The sequence below is a fragment of the Cnephaeus nilssonii genome (genome assembly GCF_951640355.1).
Source record: "Cnephaeus nilssonii genome assembly, chromosome: 3".
NCBI classification, from domain to species: domain Eukaryota; kingdom Metazoa; phylum Chordata; class Mammalia; order Chiroptera; family Vespertilionidae; genus Cnephaeus; species Cnephaeus nilssonii.
Genome location: NC_137074.1, coordinates 69,688,849 through 69,705,857, shown reverse-complemented (window position 1 = coordinate 69,705,857; position 17,009 = coordinate 69,688,849). Strand labels below are relative to the sequence as shown.

Genomic DNA, 17,009 nt, shown 5'->3' with positions numbered 1-17,009 from the left:
CCTTCAACGAATACCAGCTTTAATGAAAAGAAAGACTAAAATGTTCACCACTGGTTCAGAGAAATGTCAAAGAGTGGTCCATCTGATTTGGACTAAGCTGAGGGTGAAGAAAAAAATCCCCACTCTAAGGTGTGTTTTTTTTTTAAATCATGGACCAGCCCCACTGGAATGTTTGAGGTTTAAATTATACTACATGACTGATATAGAAATATGCAAGAAATCAGCATGATCACTTCTTTACACTAGTAGTAAATATCCATTGGGTCCTTGGAGGAGGAAAACACAAAACTGCACTGAAGAAAACACCTTAATATCAAGCATCAGAGGTTCTCTAGCCCCCTGAAGGTGAGCTTACAATTAAAAATTATAAAACACATATTTTTTTAAAAAATCAACCATCAGTAAGGGAAAGCACCTACAATAAAAGTTTGATTAAACTCCTAAGAATTTCAGATAATTGAACAATATTGTGGATACTATAAAATAGATGTTATAATTATTAAAGACATAAAGGAAAGAATTGAAAAACAAGAAAGAAACGAGCCACTATCATAAAAGAGCAGACAGATTTGAAAGAAGACCAAATAAAATGTCTAAAACTGAAAAATTCAGTCATTGAAATAAAAAACTCAATGGAAGAATTAAGCAGCTGTTGAGACCACTGGGGGGAAAAAGGGGGAATTAAGAAAAAAATAAACCTAGTGGCACAATTTACCATAGCTAAGATTTGGAAACAGCCTAAGTGCCCATCAGCAGATGAGTGGATTAAAAAACTGTGGTACATCTACACAATGGAATACTATGCTGCGGTAAAAAAGAAGGAATTCTTACAATTTGAAACAGCATGGATGGAACTGGAGGGCATTATGCTAAGCGAAATAAACTGGAGGGCATTATGCTAAGCCAGTCAGAGAGAGATAAATACCACATGATCTCACTCATTTATGGAATATAATGAATAACATAAACTGATGAACAAAAACAGATCCAGAGACAGAGAAGCATCGATCAGACCGTCAAACCTCAGAGGGAAGGTAGGGGAGAGTGGGGGTAAGGGGGAGAGATCAACCAAAGGCTTGTATGCATGCACATAAGCCTAACCAATGGACACAGACAAAGGGGTTGAGGGCATGAATAGGGGATGGGGGCGGGGGGGCAATCGGACGATAAGGACACATATGTAATACCTTAATAAAGAAAAAAAGAATAAACCAAAGAAAGTGGAAGGAAAGGATAAAGATAAGATCAGAAACTAATGAACTAAAAAAAAAATAAAGAAAATTAAAAAGGTGTTTTATTGAATAGGCTAAATAAACATCTGATACGAATGATCAAGAAAAAGAAAAGGCACAAATGAACAATTCTAGGAAGGGTGATACTCTAGAACTGTAATAATCTAAGGATGTGTCTAGAAACAATCTAGAAATTTTTTTTTAATCTAGCAAATTGGAAAATTTAAAAGAAATGCAAATTTTCTTTTTGTAAAAAAGAAAATATCTAAACTGATTCAAGAAGAAAGAAATCTCAATAGGCCTATAACTATTAAATAAATTAGATCAAAGTTGTAAAATATATCACACAAAAACACCAGATTTAGATGGTTTCATAGGCAAATTTTACCAAACATTCAAGGAATAATCACAATAAATTTTTCATGATTTAAAAAGATGAAACACTTCTCAACTCTTTTATTAGGTCAAGGTAACTCTGGCCAAAATCAGATAACACAGCAGGAAAAAAAATTACTATAGGAGAAACTTATTTAGGAACATTGATACAAAAATCCTCATGATAATACTATTAGCATATGAAAAATACAGTATTTCATAAACAAAGTAGGTTTACATTTTTAAATATATATTAATATAATTCAATACATTTATAGGTTAATGAAAAATGTAATAATTTCAACAGACACAGAAAAAATAATTTAACATTTTCCTAGTAAAAGTGCTTCATAAAATAAGATGGAAGGGATATTGTCCACAAAATATGTCATATCTAAAAAACCCCACACAAACAAAAGAAAAAACTGTAGAAAACATCATCTTAGGGAAATAGTAGCTTTCCCCAAAATCAGAAATATGACAAAGTTTGGCAAAAGTTTTTGAAGTCTGAAATACCACAAGTTAGTGGTAATATAGAGTAATGAGACTTTCATACACTTCTGGTGAAGAGTAAATTGGAAAGCATTTTGGCAATATCTCATAAAGTTGAATTGTGTGTAGCCTAAAAGCTAATAATTAGTACCCTGGAGAAATGTCACTCAAAGTGTGTGCCTCGGCCAGCTGCCATCCACAAACTATCAGCATGACCGGCATTTTGAGTAAAATATCCTCAAGAAAATACTGCATATGTTCAGGGCAGGGGACATTTACAAAAATGTCACTGCAGAACTGTTTGTAATAATGAAAAATTGTAAATGACTTAAATTTACTTGAACTAGAAAATGGATAAATTGTGGTTTATTTAGGTAATAAAATGCATTACAGTAGTTAAAATCAATAATCTAGCACTATGTTTATCAACATTAATAAATTGAAACTAGTACTGAATTAAAAACACAAATTTTAGGATAATACATACAAAATATTATTTATGTGAAAACTAAAAACATTTAAAAAATCACATCACCTTTTAAAGATATCTGCATATCTACATATTTTCATATCTTTACAGAACTTGGATTGAGAGAAAAATGCAAGGGGCTTTACCTTTGTTAATTTATTCTTTAAAGTTGTGAGCAATTACAGAAAAAAAGTTAACAATTGATATACTTTGGTGATAGCTCCATGAGTGCATATTACAAAAATTTCAGTGTGTTTAAAATATTTCATAATAATTTTTTAAAAATCATCCTATGGCCCTTGCCAGTTTCGCAAGGTGGTTAGAGTGTCATCCCACGGAACAAAGCGTCTCGGGTTCAATTCCTGGTCAAGGGCACATATCTGGGTTGCAGGTTCAACCCCTGGTCCTGGCGTGTGAGAGACAACCAATCAATGTTTCTCTCTCACATTAATGTTTTTCTCTCACCCCCGCCCCTCCTCCCTTCCTCCCTGTCACTCTGTCTGCATATCAATAGAAAAAAATTATCTTCAGGTCAGGATTAAAAAAAAAAAAAGTCATCCTATGATTTAGAAAGAATGGATAATAAAGATCTTATTTTAGTGATGAACAAAGTGAATCCCTAAATTTCCATACCACACTGAGACTATATGAGGGTCACAGAAGACTCTTAGAAGACATACATCTAATATTTCTGACATCATGTAATAATCATTTTCTTCTTTGGGTTAACAGAAAGAATTAACAGATTGTTAATTAAGCAAGTTATACCAAGACCTGTGGACCTCTCTCCAGAAGGTAAACTATGCTACAGAAAAAGTAAATGCAACAACTGCAGACTCCCTTGCTCACAGTCCCTTTATTTGGAGGTTTTGCTAGATTGCTTTCCATCAGTGCATAGACAAAACCTACCTCTAAGTGTCCAAATGTGGTGATAAATGCCCCTAGTGAACCTGGCTGAAGTAAAGAGAGTTATGATTACATGTCACCAAGAGGCACAGTTTCCCCTAGGGAGGTGATAAAGTGGTCAGAACACCTCCTCACTTGACAGAAAACTTCCCCACAGAGATGGCTGTACACAAAAGCCCTTCCAGGTCTGCTTCTGATAGGAACTGAGTCATACCACCCTCAGAGATCCAGACTTCTCTGACTATAAGGATCCCCTCCTAAGGGAAGGCTACAAGCAGTGCAAGAAATACCTGAGTTAAGCAATATATATGCTTATATGTTGGATAAGGCTAATAAAATACCTTTGTGTTCTGTCTGTTTGGTGTTCCAGAAGTTAAAAACTTTTAAGTTAAGTCCAAGCCTAAGCAGAGGAGGCAGCTCCTCACCTTGACCTTATAAGGCACCGGCTTCCCTCTGGCACCTAGGACCCAGGCTTCCCTCACAGCCCTGGCTTCATCCAGGAGGTCATCTGGAAGGACATCCAGAAGGATGTCTGGTCTAATTAGCATATTATGTTTTTATTATTATAGATGAGATAAGATCACATTGTTTGAGGCACACCATTACCCAAGCAGTGTGGATACAGGGAGGGATATCAGACCTCTCTTCCAGAGACCTCTGGAATTTGATTTGCATCAGTGTGCCCCGTACTCTGGCTTGGAACAATGTGAAGACTTTAGATAGTCTTTCATCTTTCATTGCTTCCAGTTGGCCCAAAAAAGCCAGCTTTTAAAAACACCTAAAAGAAATAAGTCAGATATTAGTTCCATAGTGGGTATTCAGGAAATGTCTGTTGAATTAGCCTATGAGCAGTTTATGTATTCATTTATCAGTTCTATTTATTATTGTTTTATTTCATGTCTAAAATGTATGTTTTAGAAAGTTTGGTTTAATAAACATTAAGTTTGCAAAAAAAATATTTTATTTAATTCTGTGGTTATATTGTTCCCTTAAGAACTTAGACCATTCTCCCCCTTATCTGTTAATAATGTCTAGGTTATCCAGGGAACTTGGCTTTTGTTTTAAGACAGGCCCAGGCAGGCAGTTATCTAAAGCGCCAGGCAGGATTCTGTAGCTTATTTTGAAAATAGCAACGCGGTAAATATTTTTAGGCTTTGTGGTCCACATATAGTCTCTGTAGAATATTCTTCTTTTTTTATACAACCTTTTAAAAATATAAAACCTTTTTTAGTAAGTGGGTCATATAAAAAAAATAGGCCATAGAGATGGCCCTTAGTCCATAATTTGCTGACCCCTGCTCTAGAGAAAGGCACTTTCGTCCTAGGCATTAAATAATTCACACAAAAAATTTTTTGAGAATCATTAGTAAAGGCCAAGATGAGGTGAATGAAGTACCTAAGGCACAAATTTTAAGAATGCCGTCACTTTCAGAGTTGTGCAAGTCAGCACTTGCATAACTCTAAGAGTGAACTCCTCCTTAAATTTTGTGCCTTAGGAGGCTCACTTACCTCATGATAGATGAGTAGCATACAGCAAAAATAACTAAACACACAAGGAAACAAAAATCAACAGAAACAACAAACAGCAAAACCAGATGCTCAGGTACTGAAACTGTGGGAATCAAGTAACATTTTATGATTACGTCCTATAGAGTTCTTTTCCTATGAGCTCTTCAACCTAGACCCTCCAATTCTCCTTCAAACAATATAATCCTTATCCTATCTAATAAAGAGGGAATATGCTAATTGACCCTCATGTCATCACAAAGATGGCAGCGCCCACAGCCAATAAGGAGGGAATATGCTAATTGACTGTCATGCCTTCAAAGATGGTGGCACCCAGTCCCCTCAGCCCTGCTAGGGCAGCAGGCACATGGCAAGGCCAGGCACGCCCCCAGGCGGCCCCAGCTGCTCTGTGCACCTGCCTCCGCAGTCCCCAGTCACTTCAGCCCCCCAGCCGCCCAGGGCCGGCCTGAGGCACAGGCAAGCCTTGGATGGTGGCTGCCTAGCCACCCAGGGCCGCCTGAGGCTCAGGTAACCAGGGCTGGCCAAGGCTTGCACTGCCAGCAGTGGCAGCAGCAGAGGTGTGATGGGGCATCGCCTTCCCCTGATCACTGGGTCGCCTCCCGCCCCTGAGGGCTCCTGGACTGTGAGAGGGGGCAGGCTGGGCTGAGGGACCCCCCCTTCTCCAATGCATGAATTTTCATGCACCGGCCTCTAGTATGGATATAATTAGGAACAACATGATGTTGACTATCCGATAAAATCAAATCTATTAGTTAGCAGTTTCTCAAAATATGTGAATCCTACCAAGATCATCTAAGATAAAGCAGAATTTAGTGAATCACATTTAACGAAGTTAACTTTGGATTCATTTTTGTGGATAGCGGGGTTAACCTAAAGTTTTTAATTACTCAGACAGTCCTCTAGAATTAATTCCCTAAAATAGTACTTATGGATTAATCTGTTTACACACAATCAGTTAACCACAGCAAGTTGATTCATCTTTTTCTAGCTCTGATATGTATACATATTTTTTAGCAGACTAAGGTTTATTCAGCATTTTATATCTTGGCACAGACTTGCTTAGATGAATAATTATAAAAGTGAATGTAGTCAAGACTGAGGTTTAAGGAGCATTACATTTATCTCTCAAATAGCGAGGAAGTTTCCACTTTCACCTGTGCTCTATTTGTATTATTTGTGGCCACAAGAGCTAAAGAGTTCCCTATGCTTGATGACCTATAGTTTGCTCTTTTAGAATTTGGGAAATAGAAAGCCACACACCTGCTGGCTTCCTTCCTTTCGCATATTTGCTAGTGAAGCAACAGCTGCGTGGATGGCAGCTAGGATTGAGTACATACAACATTTCAGAGATTCAATTCAGCCTCCATATCTTTTTTCTGTATATATTTCTTCTATATGTGGGTCTATTATCCGTTAATAGAGATATAAGGACATTACAGCTGCATAGATGTTGGATTTAAAGGAAAATAATAATGAAACTCTGTCATCATATATCTCACCACCACCAAAACACATTGATCTGTAGTCTGGAGGACATCAACCAAACAAACAATGCATGCCTAAACACCCCAAAAGAAAGATAAACAGAATAGATTGCCTTGGGCTTCTTGGATCCTGGGACATAGTTTACCTTTGTTTAAAATCAGCAGTCAGTTTGGGAAACCTTCCTGGCATATCTTAATCCCTTCCGAGAAACCATTACAGTGCAGCTGCTGTAGATCTAAGTGAGGGTCCACTACACCTGAAGAAAGAAGAGTCCAATTGAGTCTGTGTCTAAAAAAATTATTACCCTAGATTTTGTCCGAATTGCTGCAGCTTGGGTTCAAAGAGTTTGAATTTGATGTTCCCTGTATGATCCTATGTAATAAAGAGCTAATATGCTAATTAGACTGAACAGCAGAAAGACCGCCCAGATAACTGTCCAGACTACCATGCGGACTACCTTCTGGACAAAGCCAGGGCTGGGAGGGCTGGCCAAAGCTGTGAGGGGCTATGAGGACTGGCTGGGGCTACGAGGGGCTGTGAGGGGCTGCAAGGGCCAGCTGGGGCTGCAAGGGCTACCCAAGGCAGCTGGGGTTGCAAAGGTCGAGCCCCTCACACGAATTTCGTGCATCGGGCCTCTAGTAGGTAATAATTAGTTCAGCCACTCCCAACCTGAAGACACTCACATTTCCCAACCTATTATGTGGAAGTCCCCAAATAGGATTTACCTGAAATTCCTTTAACATGGAATGAACCCTTTAGTTTGCAGTCAGTCATGACTTAATAAGCAAATACTCCTCGTAGGTGGAAAAGAATACATTTTTGCTAGAATGTAAATGTCTGGTATCACATCTATTCATAAGCACACCCCTCCCCTCCAACAACAACAACAACAAAAAAAAAACAGCTAGAGAGAAAAATAAGAATTCAAAAGGGAACTGATATCTCCAAGTAGGACAAAGGGATTATAAAAAGGGAGAATAAGAAGAAAGGAAAATGGCACAACAACAAAATTGTGTTTACTGTTTTGCCTTACAAAAGATGTGGCCACATTCCAGCTTACATTTTGCATCTAAGTTTATTCTGTAGTATAAATATCCTCCTATCACCTTCTCTTTCATCAAAAGAAGCACCACTAGAGCTGCACTCTCAGGTAGAAGCCTTTGAAAAGCCATCTAAGGAGCCACTGAATCTGGCTCTCAGCAAGTCTTCTGGAAGAAGCTAAGCAGCACTCCTAACTCCTACTAAAGTTTTATAAAAAAAAAAAAAAAATGGGAATGAGACAACTGTGAGCAGGGTCACAGAAATCTATATATATAAAAGCCTAATATGCAAATTGTACCCACAGGAATTCAACCTAGAGACAATCACTCGCTATGACATGCACTGACCACTAGGGGGAAGTGTGGAATGAAGGAAGGCCCCAGCCAGTAGTTGGAAGGCCCTGATCAGCCCTGATCACTGGCCAGGCCTGGGGACCCTACCCATGCACAATTTTCATGCACCGGGCCTCTAGAAAATAAATAAAAGCCATATACCCACATTTCTGTACTCCCATCCCATTCATAGACAGAAGCAGATGATCTACAAAAAGTAGCAAAGGTCAGATCCTATGACACCTTACAGAGAAGCACACTCATTTCCTTTAAGTACATATGAAGAGCTGTTTTTATTAGGACATGAAGCTTTTCTTATTACTTTGTCTTATGACTTAAAGAAAAACATATCCCTGCTGAAATCAGAGCTGACTCCATGGGAGGCAACTCTAATAGGTAACAGAATGGCTCCAAAATAGAGGTAGCTAATTAGATTCCTTGCTAGATGGAAGCAATGTCCCTAAATGCATTCAGAAACCCAGCTGATACAAAACAATGAGGCAAAAACATACAGCGTGAATGAACATGAAGTGTTTGCATTGCAAGAACTCAAACTGCAGCATCATTGTTTAGCATCACACTTTCCAAAAATAGGTCACAGACTGTCAAGATTGGGATCTTAATTACAGGAGGTTAATAAAAATGCAAAATACTACAGAACCTTAGAAATCAGAATCAGCAACATCTGGCTACATATTCCAAGGGTGATTAGTGCTCTAAAGACATAAGTGCATGACAAATACACAACTTTGAGGCTGACAGCCTCCGGCCAAGCTTTATAGAAGTCTGTAATTCTAAAGAGAAAGCTGGGAATCTTTAAACCCATGACATAAGGAAAGCAAGCCATGTAGTTAATAGTAAGAACTTTTTTTTTTTGGCATTCTATATAATAAAAGCCTAAGCGACTGTTACTGCGGAACGACCAGAATGACCAGTCACTATGATGCGCACTGACCACCAGGGGGCGATGTTCAACGCAGGAGCTGCCCCGTGGTGGTCAGTGTGCTCCCACAGGGGGAGCGCCACTCAGCCAGAAGCCGGGCTCATGGCTGGTGAGCACAGAGGCAGTGGCAGGAGCCTCTCCTGCCTCCGCAGCAGCACTAAGGAGCAGCAAGCCAAGCAGTAAGGAGCAGCGAGCAGGTGGACTGTAAGGAGTGAGGGGTCTCAGACTGCAAAAGGGTGCAGGCCGGGCTGAGGGACCCCCCTCCCAGTGCATGAATTTTATGCACCAGGCCTCTAGTTAAAAACATAAAAATCCTGATTGATCACCCACCTTATCCCATCATCCTTCTACCACCACCTACTCATCAAAAAGTACCCACTACAGGATCGAAAAAGATGGCGACCGGCAGGAAGGTAGGGAGAGAGAGAGTGTGAGTGAGGAACCCATAGAGGAGAGTGTAGATGTGTGTGGTGTGTGTGTGTGTGTATGAGATAGGGTCAGTTAGATTCTGCAGGTCTTCCAAGGGGCTCCCGAACAGGGCAGCCCTAGACGGCGGAGCCCCGCGCACAAAGCGGACACTTCTCGGCGGTTGGTGCGGACGCAGAGACCACGCCATCTTGGGAAACAGAGCTGCCTGAGACTCGGATCCTGGCTTCTAACACAAACCAGGACCCTGCAGCCACTGGGGACAGAGAACTGCTATCACAGCTTCAGACAAACAACAAGAATCCAGACTTCCCGGCAGATTTCCGTGAGTCAAAGAGCCTATCCCCCTCCTCGCAGGCGCTGATAGCGCCATAGTAACTGATAGACCCGCCCCTCCCCCAAGCTGCTGAGCGCCCACAGGCGTACAGAAAGCGCCATAGTAACTGATAGACGCGCCCCTCGCACAAGCTGCTCACAGACGCGCGCACAGACAGCGCCATAGTAACTGATAGACCCGCCCCTGGCCCAAGCTGCCAAGCTTTGCGCAGGGACGCGCTCCCTCTTAGGGAATTTGGCGCGCGCTCGCGCACGGGGCAGAAGCAGCTCCCCGTCGGGGAAATCTGTCAGTGCGCACAGAGGGCTCCCCTTCGGGGAATTTGGGGGAATTTGGCTCGCGGGTCACAGCTCCCCCTTCGGAGATTCTTAAGAGGGGCTTCCCTTTGGGGAATTTGGCGCGCAGGACGGACTCCGCCCCCCTTCTGGGACTTTGGGAGAGTGCACTGAGCCGGCTCACCTTCAGGTTTTTAAGAATGTGCGCTCTAGCTGGTTTGGCTCAGTAGAGAGAGCACACACAGGACGCAGCCCCACTTCAGGGAATTTGGCACGCCGGACACAGCTGCCTGGGATCCCTGACTCACAGCGCATTCACACTAAGAGCCAGCGACCCCAATTGTTGGTGCGTGCACACACAGGGACCCTGATTCTCAACGAGAAACCACACAAGGCAACAGAGACTTTGACACTCGAGTCTTGGTGCAGACACAGGGAAACTCTGACTCCTGGCACATGCTAAGGATCTCATTCTCGGCACATACCAACAGTGTGGTGCAGACAGGGCCCCTGATTCTAAATGTGCACACGAGACCACACGGAACACTGGGGACACTGATCCTGGGCAAGTCTGGTTCCCACCAACCAAAGACAGCCACACGTCCTAGTGTCAGTGCACTTCAGTGAAACTAGGGTGGAGCGAAGTCCCCACAGCACACGGCCCAGGTCCACGCAAACAGAAGCTTGAGCTTTCTGGTAATAGCCAGAATGGGGAAACGAAATAACTCACAGAGGAAAGAAAATGTGGAGTCGCCAAGAAAGGAAATTAGTGAAAATGAAGCTTGCAACATGACCGAAAAGGAGTTCAGAGTAATGGTCATGGAATTTATACATCGGATGGATGAGAAAATCAACAACTTATGCAAGAATCAGGAAGAAATGAAAAGTGATATAGCTACAATCAAAAACACCATGGAAAGTTTCAACAGTAGATTACAAGAAGCAGAGGACCGAATTAGTGAGTTAGAAGATCAGGTACAGAAACAAGCTCAAGCTGAACAGCAATTGGAGAAAAAAATTAAAAAGCAGGAGGAAAGCCTAAGGGAGCTTCGGGACAACATGAAACGAAGTAACATGCGTATAATAGGGCTGCCAGAAGGACAAGAAGAGCAGCAGGGATTAGAAAATCTATTTGAAGAAATAATGACAGAAAACTTCCCGGATATGGGAAAGATAAAAGTTACGCAAGTAAAGAGAGTCCCAAGCAGGATCAACCCCAAAAGACCCACACCAAGACATGTCATAATTTCAATGGCAAATATAAATGATAAAGAGAGAATCCTAAAGGCGGCAAGAGAGAGACAGAGAGTTACCTACAAAGGAACACCCATCAGATTGTCAAATGATTACTCATCAGAAACACAACAAGCTAGAAGTGAATGGAAGGAGGTATACAAAGTGTTGCAAAGCAAAGGACTGAATCCAAGAATACTATATCCAGCAAGACTATCAATCAAAATTGAAGGGGAAATCAGGAGCTTTGCAGACAAAAAAAGCCTCAGGGAGTTTATCACCACCAAACCAGCAATGCAAGAATTGCTAAAGGGAATACTGTAAAAAGAAGAAATAAACAGGTAAGAAGGAATACAGACACAAAAATAGATATGACTGCAAACAAATACCTTTCAGTAATAACTTTAAATGTAAACGGACTAAATGCTCCAATCAAAAGACATCGAGTAGCTGAATGGATAAAAAAACACGACCCATATATATGCTGTCTACAAGAGACCCACCTCAGAACAAGAGACTCACACAGATTGAAAGTGAAGGGATGGAAAAATATCTTTCAGGCAAATGGAAATGAAAAAAAAGCTGGGGTAGCAATACTTATATCTGACAAAATAGACCTCAAAGTAAATGCCATAACAAGAGATAAGGAAGGCCACTTCATAATACTAAAGGGAGAAATCCAACAAGAAGAAATAATTCTGGTAAACATATACGCTCCCAATATAGGAGCACCCAAATACATAAAAAAACTCCTGGAGGATATCAAGGGAGAGATTAATAGCAACACAATCATAGTAGGAGACTTTAATACCCCACTATCACCACTGGACAAATCCTCTAAACAAAAAATCAGCAAAGAAACAGCAATCCTAAATGACTCACTAGACCAGATGGAATTAATTGACATCTTCAGAACATTTCACCCCAAAGCCACAGAATATACATTCTTCTCAAGTGCACATGGGTCATTTTCAAAGATAGACCATATGCTGGGTCACAGGCAAAGTCTCTTCAAATTCAAGAAGATAGAAATTATATCAAGCATCTTCTCAGATCACAGTGGCATAAAACTGGAAATCAACTACAATAAATACAATCCAAAGAAATCAAACACATGGAGACTAAACAGCATGCTATTAAACAAGGACTGGGTCACCAGAGAGATCAAGGAAGAAATAAAAAACATCATGGCAACAAATGACAATGAAAACACAACAATCCAAAATCTATGGGACACAGCGAAAGCAGTCTTGAGAGGGAAGTTCATAGCTCTACAGGCCTATTGCAAAAAACAAGAAACAATGGTAATAAATTACTTAACCCTACAACTCAAAGAGCTAGAAAAAGAGCAGCAAGAAAAGCCCAGTGTAACCAGAAGGAAGGAAATAACAAAGATCAGAGCGGAGATAAATGACATAGAGACCAAAGAAACAATACATAAGATCAACAAAACCAAGAGCTGGTTCTTTGAAAGGATAAACAAGATTGATGGACCTCTAGCCAGGCTCACCAAGAAGCAAAGAGAGAGGACCCAAATAAACAAAATCAGAAATGAAAGAGGTGAAATAACAACAGACCCTGCTGAGATACAAAGGATTGTTACAAAATACTACGAACAACTCTATTCCAACAAACTGGACAATCTGGAGGAAATGGACATATTCCTAGAAAAAATATAACCTTCCAAAAATCAATCAAGAAGAATCTAAACAGCTCAATAGGCCAATAACTATGGACGAAATTGAAGCAGTCATCAAAAAGCTTCCGGCAAACAAAAGCCCGGGGCCTGATGGCTTCACAGGAGAGTTTTACCAAACATTCAAGGAAGAACTAAAACCTATCCTCCTCAGACTATTCCAAAAAATTCAAGTGGAAGGAACACTTCCAAGCTCCTTCTATGAAGCCAGCATCACCCTAATACCAAAACCAGATAAAGACAACACAATGAAAGAGAATTACAGACCAATATCCCTCATGAACATAGATGCCAAAATCCTCAACAAAATTCTAGCAAATAGGCTCCAGCAGTACATCAGAAAGATCATACACCATGACCAAGTAGGATTTATCCCAGGAATGCAAGGATGGTACAATATCCGCAAATCAATAAACGTGATACATCACATAAACAAATTGAAAGATAAAAATCACATAGTCATATCAATTGATGCAGAAAAAGCATTTGACAAAATCCAACACCCTTTCTTGATAAAAGCTCTCAACAAGGTGGGAATAGATGGCTCATACCTCAACATAATAAAAGCTATATATGATAAACCCACAGCAAACATCATACTCAATGGACAAAAACTAAAGACATTTCCCCTAAGAACAGGAACAAGACAGGGATGCCCACTCTCACCACTCCTGTTTGACATAGTACTGGAAGTATTAGCCATTGCAATTAGACAAGAAGAAGAAATAAAAGGCATCCAGATTGGAAAAGAACAAGTAAAGCTGTCTTTATTTGCAGACGACATGATATTGTACATAAAAAATCCGAAAGACTCCGTCAAAAAACTAATAGACTTAATAAATGAATTCGGCAATGTAGCAGGATACAAAATTAACGCCAAGAAATCTATGGCCTTTCTATACACCAATAGTGAACTTACAGACAGAGAGACTAAAAAGGCAATCCCATTTACCATCGCACCAAAAAAATTAAGATACCTAGGAATAAACTTAACTAAGGAGGTAAAAGACCTATACACGGAAAACTACAGGACACTGAAAAAAGAGATAGAGGAAGACGTAAACAGATGGAAGAACATACCATGTTCATGGATTGGTAGAATCAACATCATTAAAATGTCCATACTACCCAAAGCAATCTATAGATTCAATGCACTCCCCATTAAAATACCAACGGCATATTTCACAGACCTTGAAAGAACTCTCCAAAAATTCATCTGGAATAAAAAAAGACCCCGAATAGCCACAGCAATCCTGAGAAAGAAGAATAAAGTAGGAGGGATCTCAATACCAGATTTCAAGCTGTATTACAAAGCCACTGTTCTCAAAACAGCCTGGTACTGGCACAAGAACAGACATATAGATCAATGGAACAGAATAGAGAATCCAGATATTGACCCAAACCACTATGCTCAATTAATATTTGACAAAGGAGGCATGAACATACAATGGAATAAAGACAGTCTCTTCAATAAATGGTGTTGGGAAAATTGGACAGATACATGCAAAAAAATGAAGCTTGATCACCAACTTACGCCATACACAAAAATAAACTCAAAATGGATACAGGACTTAAACATAAGACGGGAAACCATAAAAATACTAGAGCAATCCACAGGCAGCAAAATGTCAGACATATGCCAAAAGAAATTCTTCACTGACACTGCCCCTAGGGCAATGGAAGCTAAAGAGAAAATTAACAAATGGGACTACATCAAAATAAAAAGCTTTTTCACAGCAAAAGAAACCATCAACAAAACAACAAGAAGGCCCACTGCATGGGAGAACATATTTGCAAATGGCATCACTGATAAAGGTTTAATCTCCAACATCTACAGGCAGCTTATACAACTTAATAAAAGGAAGATAAAGGATCCAATAAAAAAATGGGCAACAGACCTAAATAGAATCTTTTCAAAAGAAGACAGAAGGAAGGCCAAGAGACACATGAAAACATGCTCAACGTCACTAATTATCCGAGAGATGCAAATCAAAACAACAATGCGGTACCATCTCACACCTGTCAGAATGGCTATCATCAACAAATCAACAAACGACAAGTGTTGGCGAGGATGCGGAGAAAAAGGAACCCTCGTGCACTGCTGGTGGGATTGCAGACTGGTGCAGCCACTGTGGAGAACAGTATGGAGTTTCCTCAAAAAACTGAAAATGGAACTCCCATTTGACCCAGTAATTCCACTCCTGGGAATATATCCGAAGAAACTAGAAACACCAATTAGAAAGGATATATGCACCCCTATGTTCATAGCAGCGCAATTCACCATAGCTAAGATTTGGAAACAGCCTAGGTGCCCGTCAGCAGATGACTGGATCAGAAAACTGTGGTACATCTACACAATGGAATACTATGCTGCCATAAAAAAGAAGGAATTCTCATCATTTGCAGCAACCTGGGAGGAATTGGAGAACATTATGTTAAGTGAAATAAGTCAGTCAATGAAAGAAAAATACCACATGATCTCACTCATTTATGGATAATAAAGAACATTATAAACTTGAACAAAAAGATAGATACAGAGACAGTAAAGCATCAAACAGACTGTCAAATTACAAGGGGAAGGTTAGGGAGAGGTGGGGGAGATAAGAGATCAATCAAAGGACTTGTATGCATGCATATAAGCATAACCAATGGATGCAAAACTCTGGGGGGTGGGGGCATATATGGGAGTGGGGTGTGGGGAGGGCAATGGTAAGATATGTACACATATAATACCTTAATAAAAAAATTGAAAAAAAAAAAAAGTACCCACTACAATTATCCAATACATGTGAACAACCTAAGTATCCATCTACAGATGACTTGATAAAAATGTTTTAGTATATATATTCAGTGGAATATTATTTAACTATAAAAAAGGAGGAAATCCTGCCATATGAGAAAACATGCATGAACCTTGAGGGCATTATGCTAGGTGAAATAAGTCAGACAGAGAAAGACAAATATATGACCTCACTTATATGTAGAATCTTAAAAAAAGAAAATGAAAACACCAAACTCATAGAAAAAGAAATCAGATTTGTAGTTAACTGGAGTAGGAGATGGGAAGATGAGAAACTGGGTGAAGGTGGTCAAATAGTGCAAACTTCTAGTTATAAAATAAATAATACTAGGGATGCATGTACAGCATGATGACTAGAGTAAACACTGCTATTGGTACATATGAGTTAAGAGAGTAATTCCTATGAGGTCACATCTCAAGGAAAATAAATTTTATTTTTATTTTTTTGTATGTATATAAAATAATGGATGTTAACTAAGCTTGTGGTAATCATTTCATATATATATGTCAAATAATTATTCTGTACACCTTAAACTTATACAGTGCTTTATATCAATAAGATCTCAATATAACTTGGAAAGAAAAGAAACCAAAAAAAAAGTATTCACTGCCCAGAAATTCATAACTAAAGAGATAGATACTATTAGGGAGAGGGAAGATATTAGTCTTGGGAAGAATGACTGGAGGGAGTTTTTAACAATTAGAAATGGATTTAGGAAATGTCTTTATGGTCAACTTAGATAATTCAGACCAAACAATTTCCTTTATGCTTATATATCTGTCTGAATCCCCCAATTGATTATTCAATCCCTTTTTATTATACTTTGCCCTTGTAGACAATGACATAGAGGCTCATCCACATTTTAGCATGAAATTTAAGACGGAATTTAAATGGTAATATCAAGCATTCCAATGTTACACAATTGAGCCTGCTTTGTGAAATCCTTCTGTATGTCCACTTGAATCTCAATTCAAAGGCAATCTTGTGGAGGTTTTAAAGATCTCACTTTTTGAAAATATGTTTTTATTGATTTTTTTTTAAGAAAAAGAGGAAGGGAGAGGGATGGAGAGATAGAAACATTGATGGAGAGAAATATCATCCATTGGCTGCCTCCTGCACGCCTCCTACTGGGGATTAAGCCTGTAATATGGGCATGTGCCCTGCCCAGGAACTGAACAGGTAACCTCTTGGTTCATGGATTAATGCTCAACCACTGAGCCACACTAGCTGGGCTAAAGATCTCACTTTTAATTTGCTTTCATTTTTCTTCCCTTTATTATGTAAAGGGAACTGGTAAATGTTTCTTAAAGAGACATTCAATATGATTTAAATCAAGTGTATGCCCAAGTGTAGATTACAAAGAAGTCCAGTTCTTACCTGACATTTTGTTTATATTGGGCTTTATGCACCTCACAAAATGAGGTGCTGTTGATTTCAGATTAG

General features: G+C 39.6%; 1 protein-coding gene across 1 annotated transcript in view; it reads right to left on the bottom strand.

Moving 5' to 3' along the window:
• The window catches only part of MYH15 (myosin heavy chain 15), a gene marked incomplete at both ends in the record, with an annotated part of 153,789 nt that overhangs the window by 74,678 nt on the left and 62,102 nt on the right, over nucleotides 1-17,009 (bottom strand). The window contains 2 exon segments of the mRNA XM_079766318.1: nucleotides 4,115-4,233; nucleotides 4,235-4,252. Coding sequence (XP_079622444.1) covers nucleotides 4,115-4,233; nucleotides 4,235-4,252 — 137 coding nt within the window.